General features: G+C 36.6%; 2 protein-coding genes across 4 annotated transcripts; both read right to left on the bottom strand.

The window, feature by feature from the left end:
- Positions 1–7,402: 7,402 nt before the first annotated feature.
- LOC131651355 (uncharacterized) lies at positions 7,403–8,651 on the bottom strand. Its single transcript, XM_058921019.1, has 3 exons — positions 8,429–8,651; positions 7,842–8,316; positions 7,403–7,733 (listed from the first exon to the last, which is right to left on the bottom strand). The coding sequence occupies exons 1-3, from the start codon at positions 8,649–8,651 to the stop codon at positions 7,403–7,405; spliced, it is 1,029 nt and encodes a 342-aa protein (XP_058777002.1).
- A 289-nt stretch (positions 8,652–8,940) lies between these two features.
- On the bottom strand, positions 8,941–14,594 carry LOC131653952 (telomere repeat-binding protein 2-like). 3 transcript variants are annotated; one of them, XM_058924304.1, is made up of 10 exons: positions 14,453–14,586; positions 13,374–13,541; positions 12,341–13,265; positions 12,014–12,229; positions 11,871–11,936; positions 11,698–11,777; positions 11,366–11,607; positions 10,724–11,062; positions 10,474–10,537; positions 8,941–10,007 (listed from the first exon to the last, which is right to left on the bottom strand). In XM_058924304.1, exons 2-10 carry the CDS (start codon positions 13,452–13,454, stop codon positions 9,849–9,851), a joined length of 2,172 nt encoding a protein of 723 aa, XP_058780287.1. In that variant the 5' UTR covers positions 13,455–13,541; positions 14,453–14,586; the 3' UTR covers positions 8,941–9,848. The 3 variants fall into 3 exon arrangements, with proteins under 3 accessions (XP_058780287.1, XP_058780288.1, XP_058780286.1); XM_058924305.1 differs by lacking the exon at positions 14,453–14,586 and adding an exon at positions 14,099–14,291; XM_058924303.1 differs by having other exon boundaries at positions 8,942–10,007; positions 14,302–14,594.
- Between the last annotated feature and the right edge of the window lie 1,032 nt (positions 14,595–15,626).

Here is a 15,626-nt window from a genome sequence, read left to right as displayed (position 1 = left end):
AACAGTGGAGATATAAGGATGATAATCCCTCGTCAACCCTTTTGAGCCTAAGAAGTAGAAGTTTCTTTCTTGTACTAATTAAAACCCTTGATCATAACCTGGGGCAGGGTAGTTCTCAGTTAATTTGGCTGTGTGTTCTATTTTAAGAGAATCATTCAGTACACCTATCAACAAAGGTTTCAAACACAAGTGTTCATCTACACACATCAAAGAAGTATCAGAGATGTCAATCAAAAAGACAATGATGGTTCATCAATCATTAAGCAAGGCAGTCAATATCTTTCAAAAAAGAAAAAATGAAAAAACATATATACAAAGAAAAGCCTGCTAAGTCAAAAATCAAAAGATGACTTAGGCAAAAAAATCAAGGCATCCCGCTGACTGTAAACTCAAAATAGACAGTTCAGGCAAAAGTTAGGGATATCAAAAAAGATGAAAAAAGAGAAGTCAATACATTTCTGAACAACACAATGTTGTGACTACCAAAAGGAAGAAGTGACTGCCATCACAAAAGTTCTCATTGCTGGCTAACCATCATCATTATCAAAGGTGCAAATACAAAAGTCTCTTGAAACCCGAATGCATAAGTTGAATTAACTGAGCTTAGGATCGAAGAACATCACGAAGATTGGGATGGGTACAAATAAATTTTGAGCCTCTATCCTTTGTTTCTTAAACCGTGAACCAAACCACGTTACAACCCTTGAAAGTCCTAACTGAAGCATGGTTAGTTCGAAAGCATACTGTCACAATAAAGGTATCCTGACTCCTTAAGGTGTACCACAAATGTTGAGTTGATACCCTGTTCTTTACAAACATCATGTTTGATAAATATCGCGCTTTACATCTCTTGTTTTAACGTTTTCACAAAAACTCAAGACAAACGTATGCATTGCATCTCATGAATTCATTATTAAGCATATTCTGCTACATAATTTCAAATGTTAGCATCAGAAAGAACTTGCACAGGGTACAACTAATGACTGAAAGTTATCCCGACAGACAAGATTACGCCGAGAAGCAATGTATCCTACGTATACAAGGGGCATGGCATGCTTTGCCCAATCAATCTGGGGCAATCCAGTCAAGATTATAAGAATCTCTCAAAAGCCAAACAATCAAAGGCATACACCTCAAGTGGGTTTCAAACTATTTGTCCAAACAATCTGGGGCAATCAAGTCAAGTTTCCGAGAATCTCTCAAGGATGCCAAAATAATCAGGGGCACACATCCAAGAAGATCTGAAGCTACTTCTCAACCAACATAGGACATCATATTGGGCATATGATTACTAGGGGCATGTCTCCTAAAGTGCACATCTTATAAAGTCCTCGCAAGGTGAATCTTTCCAAAGTTCCTGCTAACTGGGGCAAATCTATACAAGTCCCGTTTGACATTTTAAGTGACGTATCCTAAATCAAGTAGTAGTTACTATAATACTGGGGGCAACTTTCACCCATGTCTCCCCACAAAGCCGGGTTCACAAGATCATATCCCCACAAGAGTAATCATTAAGAAGATATCTTCAAACGCTCCCGATAAAGACATGGCTGCCCAACAGAGTTCACATCTTCAACACTGTCGCTCTCCTCCAACATGATTTATCAATATTTTTATCACCAATCAGGGAACATCAAGTCACTGATCATCTCCAAGCGGAAATCATAAATTCCCAGCTGAGCATCTTCAAGACAAGATCAGACAGTACAATTACAAGGACATAAAGATCCACTTTCTTAATCAAAGGCAACATAAATCATATTCACATATCATATGTCATAAACATATTCATACATTGCATACATTACCTCATAATGAACTCATACATAACATACAAAAGCTCTCATTTATTTTGAGGGATTCATTACATAACCCATGCATCATGACATTGCATAAAGATTAACCTTACCTTTTGCAGAATACAGGTACAAACAAACGAACGAAAACTCCAACTTTCCAAGATCTAATTCAGTCACCACGAACGGTACTGACACGATCATTTCCAAGATCTAATTCAGCTACTACGAATGGTACTGACACGATCAACGCTCAGAGATCTAATTCTATCATCACGAACGGTGTAGACACGATCACTGACCTTCTCAGTCTAATTCAGCTACTACGAACGGTACTGACACGACAGAAGATCTAATTCAGATACTACGAACGGTACTGACACGATCAACGCTCAGAGATCTAATTCTATCATCACGAACGGTGTAGACACGATCACTGACCTTCTCAGTCTAATTCAGCTACTACGAACGGTACTGACACGACAGAAGATCTAATTCAGATACTACGAACGGTACTGACACGATCAACTCTCAGAGATCTAATTCTATCATCACGAACGGTGTAGACACGATCACTGACTTTCCCAGTCTAATTCAGCTACTACGAACGGTACTGACACGACAAAAGATCTAATTCAAGTATCACGAACGGTACTGACACGATCAATTCCCAAGAATCTAATTCATTTACTACGAACGGTAAATGACACGATCAACGCGCAAACAACATCTTCTCAGACTTCAACTACCAGATGGCATCCACAAGCCCATCTCCGACAAAAGCCCCTACTTCAAATAGGGCAAATTTCTTGGTATTCTAGTGTTCAATCATCTTCCACCTTCAGATACCGACTGGCACACAAACCACTCTACATCTTCAGGTTTAAGATAATTGAACAGGGGCAGCTGTCATACCCCAAAATTTGCCCATGCCAATTTTCATACACAAAACCAAATCAAAAGACAAAGCTCCAAAACACAGTCTCCCACACAGAAGTTCTAAACTAGGGTTTGAATAATTCAGAGGAAAATCATTGAATCAATGGCTCAAGGTGGTTCCATAGGGTCACTAACATCCCAAAGTATCTCCATATAAAGTTTCAAGTCAAACAGAGCAAATTTAGTCCCTCAAATCCTGATTAGGTCAACAGTCGACTCCCAAGGGCGAAACAGTCATTATACAGTCAAAACTCAAGATATTTGGTCAACAACATTCTCATAACCCTAAAATAATCATTTGATCAAGGGTTGATCATGATGATGCAAGGAAAGATCAGAGAAGTCAAAAGTCAAGAGTTACTATTTTGGGCATGAACTGAAAAAGTCAACCAAATTTTGAAAATTCACCAAAAATTCACACTTCATCAGAAAAATTCCCACCAAAGCTCATTTTGAAGGGAATTCACTCCTCTATCCAATGGTCCAAGAATCAAAGCTCACAGGTCAAGGGTTTAAGAATTATGGCCTCATACATTATAGGTCCTTCTCAAAAGTCAACAAAAAGACACTTTCTTCAAAAGGTCATAAAATGAGAATGAAAAATGATTTTGACATGGAACCAAAGACATTGGTTAGAGGACTCTCTAAGGTTTCCAAAAAGTCCAAGAACACCTCCATACCTCAAAAATTGAGGGAGATACACCTCGTCAAAGATAGGTAATTTTGGAGGGAAAAATGTGAAGGAATTTGAAAGTTTTTGCTAATGGGCCTATACTTTTAGGATCCAAACTTGTTCCTTATGCTATCAAGGGCCCATAAATCATTTTCCACGAATTTATGTGATTTTAATTAATTTTATAAGAATTTTATTCACTTAAAATTCAATGAAATTAAGGAAAATTTGAAAGATTTGGAAGGAAATTTGTTTTAAATCAAATCCAATCTACATTTACTCCAAAATTCAATCAAATTTCATGCATTATATGATTGGAACAAGAGTGACTCAATTAAGGCAGAAATAGAAAGATTTCATGGCATATTTCCAATCAAATTTTCCAATATGCAAATCAATGATTCAAGGAAGATTTGATTAATTTCTCTTGCCCTAAACCTTCACATATATATATACAAGCTATTCAGACCCTAAGGGAACAAGGTTTTGCAGCACAAGATACCCAAGCCCGAGTTCAAAAATTGGCAAAATTTCTAAACTCCAATTTTGCATTGCAAGGCTATTCAAAGCGTTCTGATCATTCAAGCACCTCCCCTGGACATCAGTGAAGCTTTCCCAATAGCCATACTCGATCAACAGGTGAAATTGGACTCAATTGATACCATGACCGTGTTCGTGAGGGTGAGACGAATCTAATGGCATAGGTGCGCCTAATTTATACGAGCGTTTGGATGTATTCGCTATTTTCAATTTCGTATGCAGGTTTTTTACAGCGCTTCAAAGCAAAGAACGCTGTAATAAGTGCAGCTGCAAGGTCTGGAGGTCAGGGACGACTGCGTGGCACGCAGCGATTGGCCCCTTCAAACTCCCATTGGCGCGCGCGTTTTGGATCCCAGATGGATCGCATGTGTTATGAAACACATGTTACGGTGTTCCCTCAGCATCCCGGCCATTCGTATGTTTCTCCATGCAATCCAACGAGCCTCAGCCTGCAGGCGCATGATAATCCTTACGCGAGCGCCACACAGGATCATAAGCTAAGTTTTCCAATTTTTTTTGTTTTTCATTACATAATCTATTTTATTTTTTTTATATAAATATACATCTTTTATTTCTTTCTTTTTTTAATAATAATAATAATATCATATGTTTTGATTTTAAAAACTTTTTATTTATTTATTTATTTACTTGATTAATTTCATATATATTTATTTTTATTTTATCACTTATTATTATGTTTTATTTATAATAACTTTATTTCCTTTATATATTTAATATTTATCATATATTAACTTGTATTATATTTATTTATTTTCATATTTAAATTATATTTAATTACTTGAAAAATTCATATTTATTTCATTTTAACTCTAAAAAAAATTCTTAAAAATACCCGCGTGCTCGATTTTATCTTCTCTGTCCGATTAAATTAATTAGGTCGTGAGACCAATAATTAATTAAATCGGTTTATTATTGCACTCTATTTGAATTTCAATCAGGATCGATAATACACTGATTTTATTTTCTGTATATTATCAGGGTTAGCAACATGATTCGCCCCGAGTGCGCGCCTTCAACAAACCTCAAAGATAAGTGTTCTATTCTATTTAATTTTAATTATACTTAAATTAATTTACTTTTAGGGTTTGCTTTGCCTTCACCTATTTTCTGCCTTGTTTCAGGGTCAATCCTAAAGGCGCCCAACAACCATATCAGATCAAATTCGAATCAAAGCTAAGTATTCCCTATTTATTCATTATTAGTTTATTTCTCTTTCATTTTATTTACGTTAACCCTGATTATCTTCGAATTAATAATACACTCACGCCTTGTCCGTTTCCTTGTCTGTTCTAATGATCAGAGTCAATGTTTCTGATAAACCCTTGCCCTCAACCCTGTCAGGCAAACACCAAAGCTAAGTACACTCTCTCTGTTTTACCTTTATTTCATTATTTTATTCTTCTTAATTAATGAAGTCTGCCCTCGAACCGATTATGCACTCACCTTCAATTTTCTGTTTCTTCTTTTTTGTCAGGTTTATCAATTGTCAAAGCTACGTTACTGGTAACCCTGTCTTAATATTTTCTCTGTTTTATTATTACTTGTGTCAACCCCGATAAGGGATCCGCCGGTTACAATTCCCCTCTCCTCCGCTGGTTTCATTTTCCCCCTTCCCTTTATTGCTTTATATACTGCGTGGTTAGTAATTTTAGGGAGTGCAAGCCTTAAACTGAATTAGAATAACTAATTAAAAGATAAATATCTGAATTGAATCACGTGATTGGTGCACACACACACGCTTTTTGGGTAACCCTCTCTGTTGCCTGTTGCCTGTTGCCTTGTTGCCTGTTGCCTTTGTGTTTTTTGCAGAATAAGCCACGTCCCTCGAATTCGAGGATACCTCAGCCATGTTGCCTCGATAAAAAGGTCACGACCCTAATGATGCTGCCTTCGATACACAAATGACCTCGACCCTCGGATGTTGCCTACGAAAAAAGGCTGAGGTATCTTCTGGCTGCCTACGAAAATGGCTTATTCTGATCCTTGCCTTAGACTACCTGCCCTTCTATGGCATGGGACAGTCTTATGGCAAAGGATGCTTCGATGACCCTTCAATCTCCAAACGAAAGGCTTCCTGCCCTCTTATGGCAAGGATAGACCCTTTCATTCTGAAAGGCAAAAAGAGACCTATCATCTGAGTTTAAGGTAATTGCCCCTAATTGCCCTGCAATGCTCAAACCTTTTTATTATATTCTTTCTCATAATTTTTCAAAAGGGCAACGCTTATTCACAAGCTAAAGTCCCTATCTTTTTCATCTACTTTTTCTAAACAAACGAGCAAGCAGAGCAATTAAGAGCCCATGGGAAACCATGGATGCCAAGGGTGCCTTACACCTTCCCTTTGCATAAATTACCCCCCGAACTCAGTTTTCTTAAAAGGTTTTTTTTCTGTTTCTTTTTGCCTTTCCGAATATTGTTTGGATAAAATAAAAGTCGGTGGCGACTCTTGCTATCCGCACATTTCAAATAAAAGTCAGTTCACCGTATTACAGGAGGGTTTTAGAGGGTTTATTTTTATTCATAACAGCAAAAAACCCTTAATTTGGAAAATTCAAAATTTGTATTGAAGGATGGATTTAGCATTAGCACAGTCACGTGACTATAGCAGTCCCTTGATCCTTGCCTCAGCTCCTTAATTATAGCAGTAGCTGTTACAATTTGAAAATACTGTATAGTTATTGTATATTTAAATTAGCCATTATATGTGTTGATTTGTTGCCTTAGTTTTAGCTTATTTGTTATGATATTGTTGGCAACAAATTAATCTCCATAACTTGTATCTCCTATTTATTCCATTCATCATTCACGTATATGATATAACATAAATATAAACATTTTGTATATTCTATATGATATCAGAATAGCCAATGCTTCACAGCCTTTTTTTTCGATCCTTATCGTGGCAGCACCAAACACCAACTCTAACCTTAAAGAACTTATGGAATTCAACACAAATTCTCATCTTCCAATTAAGCTAAATGGAACCAGTTATACTGCCTGGTACAAACAGTGCAACGCCCTCCTCGTTGCTCGTGACCTTGAAGGTTTTCTTACAGGCACAAATAAGTGTCTTCCTGCTACTATTGTTACCGGTGAAACTACATCACCAATCCTGATCATTCCTTATGGATCAGACAAGATAAACTAATTTATCTTTCTCTTCTTGGCTCGTGTGATTCTGAAGCACAATCTGTCACGGCGGCTTCAGATACGTCTTATGACGCCTGGACTGCTCTTGCTTGTGCCTTTTCAAATCGATCGCTGTCCAAAATTATGTCACTCCGAGAACGTCTCAGCTCAATCACCAAAGGTAATTCCTCGGTCTCAACCTATTTGCATTCAATCCACAATATTGCTGATGAATAGGCCCTCATTGGTTATCCCATCGACAATCTCGAAATGGTTATCCATGCCTTGAATGGTCTCGTTCCCTCTATTTGGATAAAAAAGAGCTTAGCATCCCATGCAACTCGTGGAGCCGAAACTGAGACAAATAATTAGCTGAAACATCAACACCCAAATTGCCCCGCCTCCATAAATCCGAGTCACACTCCCTCATACCCGCAACCACCTCGTTCTTCGCATTTGACAGCTCGTATAAATCGGGAAATTCCGATCTAAGATTAAAGTCCCCAGTCCATGTAACCTGCCAAAAGAGAATAGTGTTACCCTTTCCTAAAACAAATCTACACCTATCGACAAAGAGTCCCTCCTCATGTCTAAACTTCAATAGTAATATATCTTTCCACCACGTTGAAGCTAACCTGCAAGAAAGACCAGAATATTCAAGCAAAATATTATAGTTTCCCTATCTAGCTTTCAGCATCTTCACCCATAAAGAATCACCTTCCTGACATAATCTTCATCTCCACTTTAAAAGTAAAGAAACGTTAAACTCTTCCACTAGCTTCAAACTTATACCGCTCTTCTCCAAAGAAAGACATAAAGAATCCCACCTAACCCAGTGAATCTTCTTCTTATCTTCTATTCCACTCCACAAAAAATTACTCTGAATTCTAGTAATTTCTTTGCAAACATGAACCAGAGCCCTGTAGAAAGACATGAAGAAAATGTGTAAACTGCTTAAAACCGCTTTCAACAACGTTATCCTTCCTCCCAAACTTAATAATCTCCCTTTCCAACCATTAAGCCTTCTCTTCAACCTATTAATAAGAGGATTCCAGAACAAAATTCTTCTTGGATTAGATCCAATCGGAATACCAAGAAAAGTGAAATTATTATCTTCAACGCTACATGCATGGAAATTGGCAGCAGACCTCAACAGATTCAAATTGATATTGATACCAATCAGTTTACTCTTGTGATAATTAACACCAAGGTCAGGGACTAATTCAAAAATTCTTAAAATCAATTTCAAAAACCCAAATGTGTTGCTAACTTCCGTCCCCCACCAATAAAGTGTCATCTTCTTACTGAAGGATGTTCACTTTGCACTCACCTTTAATACTAATCCCTCTAAAATTCTCCACTTCTGACGCTCTCCTGACTAAACCCGCCAACTCCGGCACCAAAACAAAAAGAAAGGGAGATAACGGGTTTCCTTGTCTAATACCCCTAGTAACTTTGAACTTCTTAGTCGGGCTACCATTCACAAGAACCGACATATGACTATTGAACACCATCGCCTCCATCCATTTCATCCAACCAACTCCGAAACCCATCATATACCTCAAAAAACCCTAACTCACCTTGTCGTAAGCATTTCAAAGTCGACTTTGAAAATCAAACAGACTGTCTTTCTTATTAGCGAAATACACCATCTCATTTGCCACTATAACTCCATCACAAAGTTGCCTACCTGGTACGAACGTCATCTGACAATCAAACACTAAATCCTTCAAAACTCATTTCAACCTTGAGACAAACAACTTGGCGAGACACTTATATAAACACCCCACCAAACAAATGGGACGATAATTATCAAGTCATAACGGATTCTCGATCTTAGAAATCAAAGTGAGAATAGAAGAAGTAATAGACTTAGCCAAAATACTGTGTTTCTGAAAATTGTTGATGAAACGAACAAAATCTGTTTTCAAAAAGAACCAACATGTTTATATAAAAGAAATATTGTATCCGTCAGAACCAAAACTTTTGAAACCATCACAACTCCACACCGCTTCTCTAATTTCTTCCTCCGTGAAAAGTGTTTATATTTAGAAAAGGAGGTTATATTTTGAGTGTATTGAGTGAGATGTGGATGTGTTACACTGTGTTGTTTGCACTTCTCTTAAATTATTTCTTGGGGTACATAATTGAACATGAAGATAACTTTTCTCCTTTTTGAACACATGCAACCACGTGCCCTTCCAATTACACACCAAACATTGGCCATGTTGGGGATAACCTTGAGTTGCCTTGTCTTTTTCTCTATGTCAAAATAAATTTTATAGACTAGGCCAACTTTCTTTAATAGATAAGGTCAAAACATCATCAAACTAAGTCCAAAAAATAAAATAACAAATTAAACCAAGCAATCATCAAGCACTGAAAAAACTACAATACACAACAAAACAAAACAAAGTAAACTTGACATAAAAGAAATTTTATTAGCCAGCCCTTCCTTTATTGCATATAAACCATTTATTTACAAGAAAATAGTCTCTCCCCAAAGGGAAAGAATCATGGTGTTAGCAAAGAGAATGTTACATAAATTCTCCCCTATGCTTCACTTTCTTCCTTGTACTATAATTTTTTTACATGATATAGATAAAGCAACAAACATTGTATCCAAATTAACATATCAATCATAGATACAGAAAAAGCAACCAAGGGTCAGTAACCTGAAACACCAAACCAATCTACAAAGTCACATCACATGGTGCATTGCTATTAACACCCCCTCCATGCCCCTCATGTTAAAGGAGGAGGCAAGTTTCAGGGTGATGCTTGAGCTGTTGTTGGGACCAATATGCATGAGCAGTAAGGACCCTATCCAAAAGTTCTTGGGGGACGGGCTCACCTCTTCTCTGTTGAGGAGATATTCTTGCTGTGTGTACCAATGTTTTCCATTTATCCTGCATTATCCCATACCTATATCACATGCCAGCCCTTTTTTTCTATATGCTATATAAGGAAAAAAATCAAAAGATATTACAAATAACAGTTTCAATATGAACAAATTCAGTAGGTTTCGATCATGACTGATGTGAATAAAAACATTCCTTGGGAGAAATCAACCCCTTAAAATCTCGAAAAATTAGTCTTCGCAGTTGCTTGCAAGAATATCATAATTTGCCATCAATGGAGCAATAAATAGCTTACCTAATACACAAGCAAGTTGCTTGCCTTGATAGAACATCTTCTAATTTGTATTTATATAGAAGTTAACGGATCATGTACGAGAAAGCATGCTACCAAAACGACATCAAGTGTGATAAACACGTTGTATTAAAGATTCGTTTAGGTAAGAATATTATAGTATTCGATAATAAGAAATAAGAGTGTTGCTATATATGCAAAAGCGTGACAGAAGTTTTTTACCTTCAAATCCACATATGTCCTATGCTTTGCATCATCAAACGCGCGGAGTTTAACATCACGCCACCTGATTTTTTTAAGGACGGATTGGTAAATTAATAGAGCCATGCATGTGGTTGAATAAGGACTCACTTGAGTGAAATGAGCTTATGAAAATAAGTTATAGACATTTCATAAGTAACAAGTTTGCTTAAGTGCGCCAAAATAGTACTGCCAAAGGCCTCTAAAATATAAATACTATTGTAAAGCTTACCTTCCAGTTCCGAGTCTCTCGACTGCTTCAACCAGTGCCTCCACTTCAGCAACAGAAAAGGGTCTACGAATTCGTCGGCGTTGCGAGATCTCAGTTCGCTTTGGCTTCTGGTGACTCTGGTTCACTGGAAGTATATCTAGTCCCGCCGATCCCATTTCAGGAATAGTAACAAGTTCTTTGGAATCTGACAGTTTTTTTCCACCTGACGTATTGATAGGAGAAGGTGCTGAATCATTATCACTTTCAACAATGTTACCTAAAGTCGCTACTTGATGGTCGGTGTCAGAGAAACCTTGAATCCTTTGAATCGGAAGAACTACAGCTGGACTCGAAGGATGCCTGAACATTAATTCTCTCGTTTTAGATAAAAACTATAATGATAATAACAACAGCAACAACATCATTGCGAATTTGCGATGACAACATCTCCAAGGAAAATAGAGATTTCAACAGAAACACTGACACAACGTTTTCTTTTTCTTTTTTTTTAGTAGGAATCGAATTTTGTACCTTTTGGTTTAAAACACTCAAACACACTGCGCACCAACCACCTGCGCTACTAGACCCGATGGTACTGACACGGTATATTCTAGTTCAAGTAGTTGTGATAATTAATGCAATCAATTGCAAGTTAGGCATTACCCTATTATAGATAGAGGCGTGTCTCCATTGGGAACATTAAGAGAATCTTTAGCACATGTGAGTGGTAGGCTTTGAGAAGCATTAGGCTCCAAGGTGAATCCTAAAGCATCCAGCTCGTTATCATGAGAAATTCCGGTCTGAAGGAGAGTTTTACTGTCATCTCTAAGTTTCTTTCCATGGAGAATCATACCAACACGCAATCCACCTCGAAGTAGAGTAGTCACTGCCTCCATTACTGCTTTCTGCAAACCAAAATTTTATGTGAACTATGCAACAAGGATCGTATAACATGACTGATGAAACAAACAAGAATACATAGAAATTTATAGTACCTTCAAGGAAGCGACGGTTGCAGTTTCTGGAATCTCAATAAAAAGCTCTGGCACTCTAAATGATTTGATCCTAAGCTTCACTGATTAAAAGAGATACGTCTTCGTGTAAGAACTGGTTTGAAGATATCAATCAAGTCAAAGTAATAAAAAAATTGCCCTCAATCTTCGCATACCATGAGAATCTCTAGATTTTAAAGCAGAACGATGATGATATGCTTCCAAGGATGACTTTCCAGGATCTGCATAAGAGATTTGAAATTTATTCAGCAAAATATGGTGCCTTGTATAGGAAGATTGCATTAACTAAGAGTTAAACCTTTGCGCATCCGAGCTGATGAACAAGAAACTCCTTGATTGATGTCGTTCTTAGTTGAATAAAAAGTGCGGCCACTTCTGATATTTCCATTAGAATTTGAAGTGGAGCTGCAGTCAAAAATCTTCCTCTTTTTGAAAGGAATATTCATTTGAGATATTTGGTGACTATAACTGTTCTTCCTACCATTGTAAACTGTGTTGAAATTTCTATCCAAAACTAACATGTTACAAAATTGTAAAAAAGATCAGTGAGCAAGCATACAGAAGCACAATAACGAAACAAGAAAGCCAATAATTCCATATGATAATTAGGCATAACCTAACTCACCATTGTTAGAAAGTGTATCATGCTTTGATTCTCGAGCAACTTTCCGATATTTAGAAGCCAACCTTTTCCTTATTCTTTGATCACCTATACAAGTCTTCGGCCTAAAGGCCTTAGTTTTTGAACTAGGGTGAGCACACCCTGATTTGTTTTCGTCATCATCTCTACTAACTACTGATACATTGTCACAACCTTTTAACAACGAGCTACGAGGTATGCTATCGTTGTGCCCTGACAACTTAGCATTTCCACCTGAAACGACCAGCGTCGGAGGTTTATCATCTATTGGATCCTTAAAACAGCGCGTTCCCGTCTCAATACCGATTGGCATCTCAGATTTTCGGAGCTCGTCCTTTACTATACTTACATCAACATCTAAGTTGCAATCACTACAATCTGGAAATTCAGAGGATCCTAACTCAACTTTGCTAGTTATATTTTTCATTTCACTATGGCTTTTAACATCCACCAAAGTGTCGGTAACCAACCTCTCCGAGCCACTAGAACTTGTTAATACAGAAGCAATGCATGAACGACCGTCAATTTCAGGACGCGGACTTTCCTTCAAACCAGAATTTAGATCAAACTCCTGTAAAGAAAGAGTAGAGATACATTTCCTGTCACTACTTCCCTCATCAGAAAACTCGGCTTTTAACGGCTTGTTCATATCCAAGCACCCTTCCTTAACGAATCCATGTTGAAGCCTTTTCTCACAACTTGCTTCATCAGGAAGCTCGGCTTTGAATGGTTTATTTGCATCTTGGGATTCTTCTTTAACAAATCCTCGCTGATCTTTTTTCAATAATTCATCACTAGACGTGATTGGATTATGTTTCTCATGCAATAAAGTTCCGGATGCTACGGTGGCCAATAAGTCAATCGCGCACATTTGATTGTTTTCCACCCTTGTTTGAAATGTATCCCTCTTCTACGAAACATCATTAAAAACAAAGTATTTACATAGAATGTTTTGATAATCGCCAAAATAAATAGATAGTAAGTAATCAGCGCCATAAGAGAAGCAAAACTTATTTACCCTAGTTGATCGTGCGGCACGCGGCTTTGTTGGCACCTGATAGCCAACAAATCCATAATCTATCCTCTTCTGCGCCACCATATCTCGGAAAACATGCCAAAATAAGGAGTGATCAAATAAACTTCTACACTACTTGTTGCTCGACCCTACCCGTCTCAATTTAGAAGCCTGCATTAAACACCAAAACGCGATGTCTCAAACGCATTATTGCAAGCAGATATGAATAAAGAATTATGTTACTAATTAAGTTCGTAATTTGTGAATGATAAAGCATATTGTAAGTAAAGATCATCAAATTGGAAAAAAAAAAAGTTCATATAATACCAAAAAGTTAACATTAATTTGCAAAAGAATCTCATACATGATATCATATTCATACAACAACAAGAGAAGAGAGAGAATAAAAGTTGATAAAGAACACAAGAAAGGGAATCCAAAACAAGACCAGATTCCAGAATCCAGACATATTCACGAGAAAGAAAAGTAAACAAAATTCAGACAAAAGTCACAGAACCGATCTTAAACCTCGGAAGAAAATGGATCTCATAAAAAAACAACAAATCCACCAAACAAAAACAAAAACAAAAGCAAAAAAGAAAAAACCTATAACGAGCAACAAAATGGAAAAACCAAAGATCAAATCATCACAAACTAGAACTAAAGAAAACGAAAGATCAACCAAACCAATAAAGAGAGAGAAAGTAACATAAAAGGAAACAACTCACGAATCATGTAAACTGTGTTCGTGTGTCCCAACAACACAAACAGTCCCAAAACCAAAACTACACACGTCAAAATTTTCAACTTGTCCCAGAACCAACGTTATCTCAAACCCCAAGGATAAACCCAACAGTTTTTTTTTCCCAATAAAACAAACAAACTTATCGTAGTTTAACGAAACAAACAAAGGTAAAAACACGACGATCACCTCTTTACACAGACAATTCTTCAAAGATCAAATCTCAAACTCGTAAAAAATCTCAACTTCCGCAAATTCAAGCAAAATGTGAGATCGGGGTCATGAAAAAAGTTCACTCATTTCATCGTGGAAAAAAAAAACATGATTTGATTTCAAGTACCCATTTCGAAAAGAGTTTGGTTAAGGTTGTTGGATATGTTGTTGTTATTGTGTTGTGTTGTGCCTGTGATGTGTTTGTGTTAATGTTTTTGTATTTGTTTTTGTTTTTGTTTTGTCTCTGAATCTGAAAGTAAAACCCTGTGAAAAAACCAGGACAGTTTTTGGCTTAAACCCCAAGAGTTTATAGCATTGACCGTGTGTTACCGGTTCTATCGGTGGTTATGACAAAAACTACCGGATATAGCGGGTGAATGGTAAAGACACCTTTAGACCTGTTCCACGCAACTGGGTAGTAAAACACTCGGTTGATATGATGGTGACACGTGGACTGTGTTTGGATCTTGTGGCTGATTCTGGTCCGCATGATCGTGAATGACGCTTTGTCACTCGCATTTTCTTTTTTTTTTCTTTTGATATTTTTTATATTTTGTGAAAAAAAATTGACATTGGTTTGAATGTGATTTGTACTTGTGAGAATTTTTGTCAGTTCAGTTTATTACATCAAGATTCAAGCACATAGTAAATAAATATTCTTTTTTATTTCAATGGGGATTGAAGAAAACTGCAGTTCAAATATTATATTATTATTATTATGATTATTACTGTTGTTGATTTGTTAATTAGTGAATTATGTTTTTGCTTTTTAAAATATGTGTTGTATAAAATTAATATTAGGCTTAATTGCAACTTTAGTCCTCCTATTTTGTCTTTTTCTTGATTTTGATCCCTCTATTTTAAAAATCACTATTTTAATCCATTTTTTAAGTTTTCTGTGCAATTTTCGTCCCCCTATTTTGCTTTTTTCTGCAAAATTAGTCCATATTCCCGTCTCTTTTTCAATAGAAAACTCAAAAGGGGGATCAAAATCGTGGTTTTAAAAATGGGGGGACTAAAATCGAGAAAAAGACAAAATAGGGGGACCAAAGTTGCAATTAAGCCTTAATATTAATATAATATTAAATTTGTGTCCTTGGTCAATATCTTTTATTATTTTTATGTTATTTCTCGAACCTTATCTTTTTGGGTTTGTTATTGAATAAATTATAGTATACTCCCTCCGTTTTTTATTATAAGTCGTTTTGGAAAAAAAAATTGTATTTTAATATAAGTCGCTTTATAATTCCAATGAATAATTAATGCTATTTTTCCTATTATATCCTTAAATATTTATTATT

The sequence above is a fragment of the Vicia villosa genome, linkage group LG2 (assembly GCF_029867415.1).
Source record: "Vicia villosa cultivar HV-30 ecotype Madison, WI linkage group LG2, Vvil1.0, whole genome shotgun sequence".
Taxonomy (NCBI): Eukaryota; Viridiplantae; Streptophyta; class Magnoliopsida; order Fabales; family Fabaceae; genus Vicia; species Vicia villosa.
Note: the sequence above shows the minus strand (reverse complement) of the source record. Positions and strands in the feature narration are given on the sequence as shown.

Excerpts from the sequence above, each read along its gene's own strand:
- LOC131651355 (XM_058921019.1), bottom strand. The coding sequence starts at position 8,651 with ATGGGTTTCGGAGTTGGTTGGATGAAATGGATGGAGGCGATGGTGTTC. Across the intron at positions 8,317-8,428 it reads TAGAGGGATTAGTATTAAAG|TCCCTGACCTTGGTGTTAAT; the intron begins GTGAGTGCAAAG and ends TTTTTGAATTAG. Across the intron at positions 7,734-7,841 it reads AACGTTTCTTTACTTTTAAA|GTTAGCTTCAACGTGGTGGA; the intron begins GTGGAGATGAAG and ends TCTTTCTTGCAG.
- LOC131653952 (XM_058924303.1), bottom strand. The coding sequence starts at position 13,454 with ATGGTGGCGCAGAAGAGGATAGATTATGGATTTGTTGGCTATCAGGTG. Across the intron at positions 12,230-12,340 it reads TGATACACTTTCTAACAATG|TTTTGGATAGAAATTTCAAC; the intron begins GTGAGTTAGGTT and ends GTAACATGTTAG. Across the intron at positions 10,008-10,473 it reads GGACATATGTGGATTTGAAG|GATAAATGGAAAACATTGGT; the intron begins GTAAAAAACTTC and ends GGGATAATGCAG.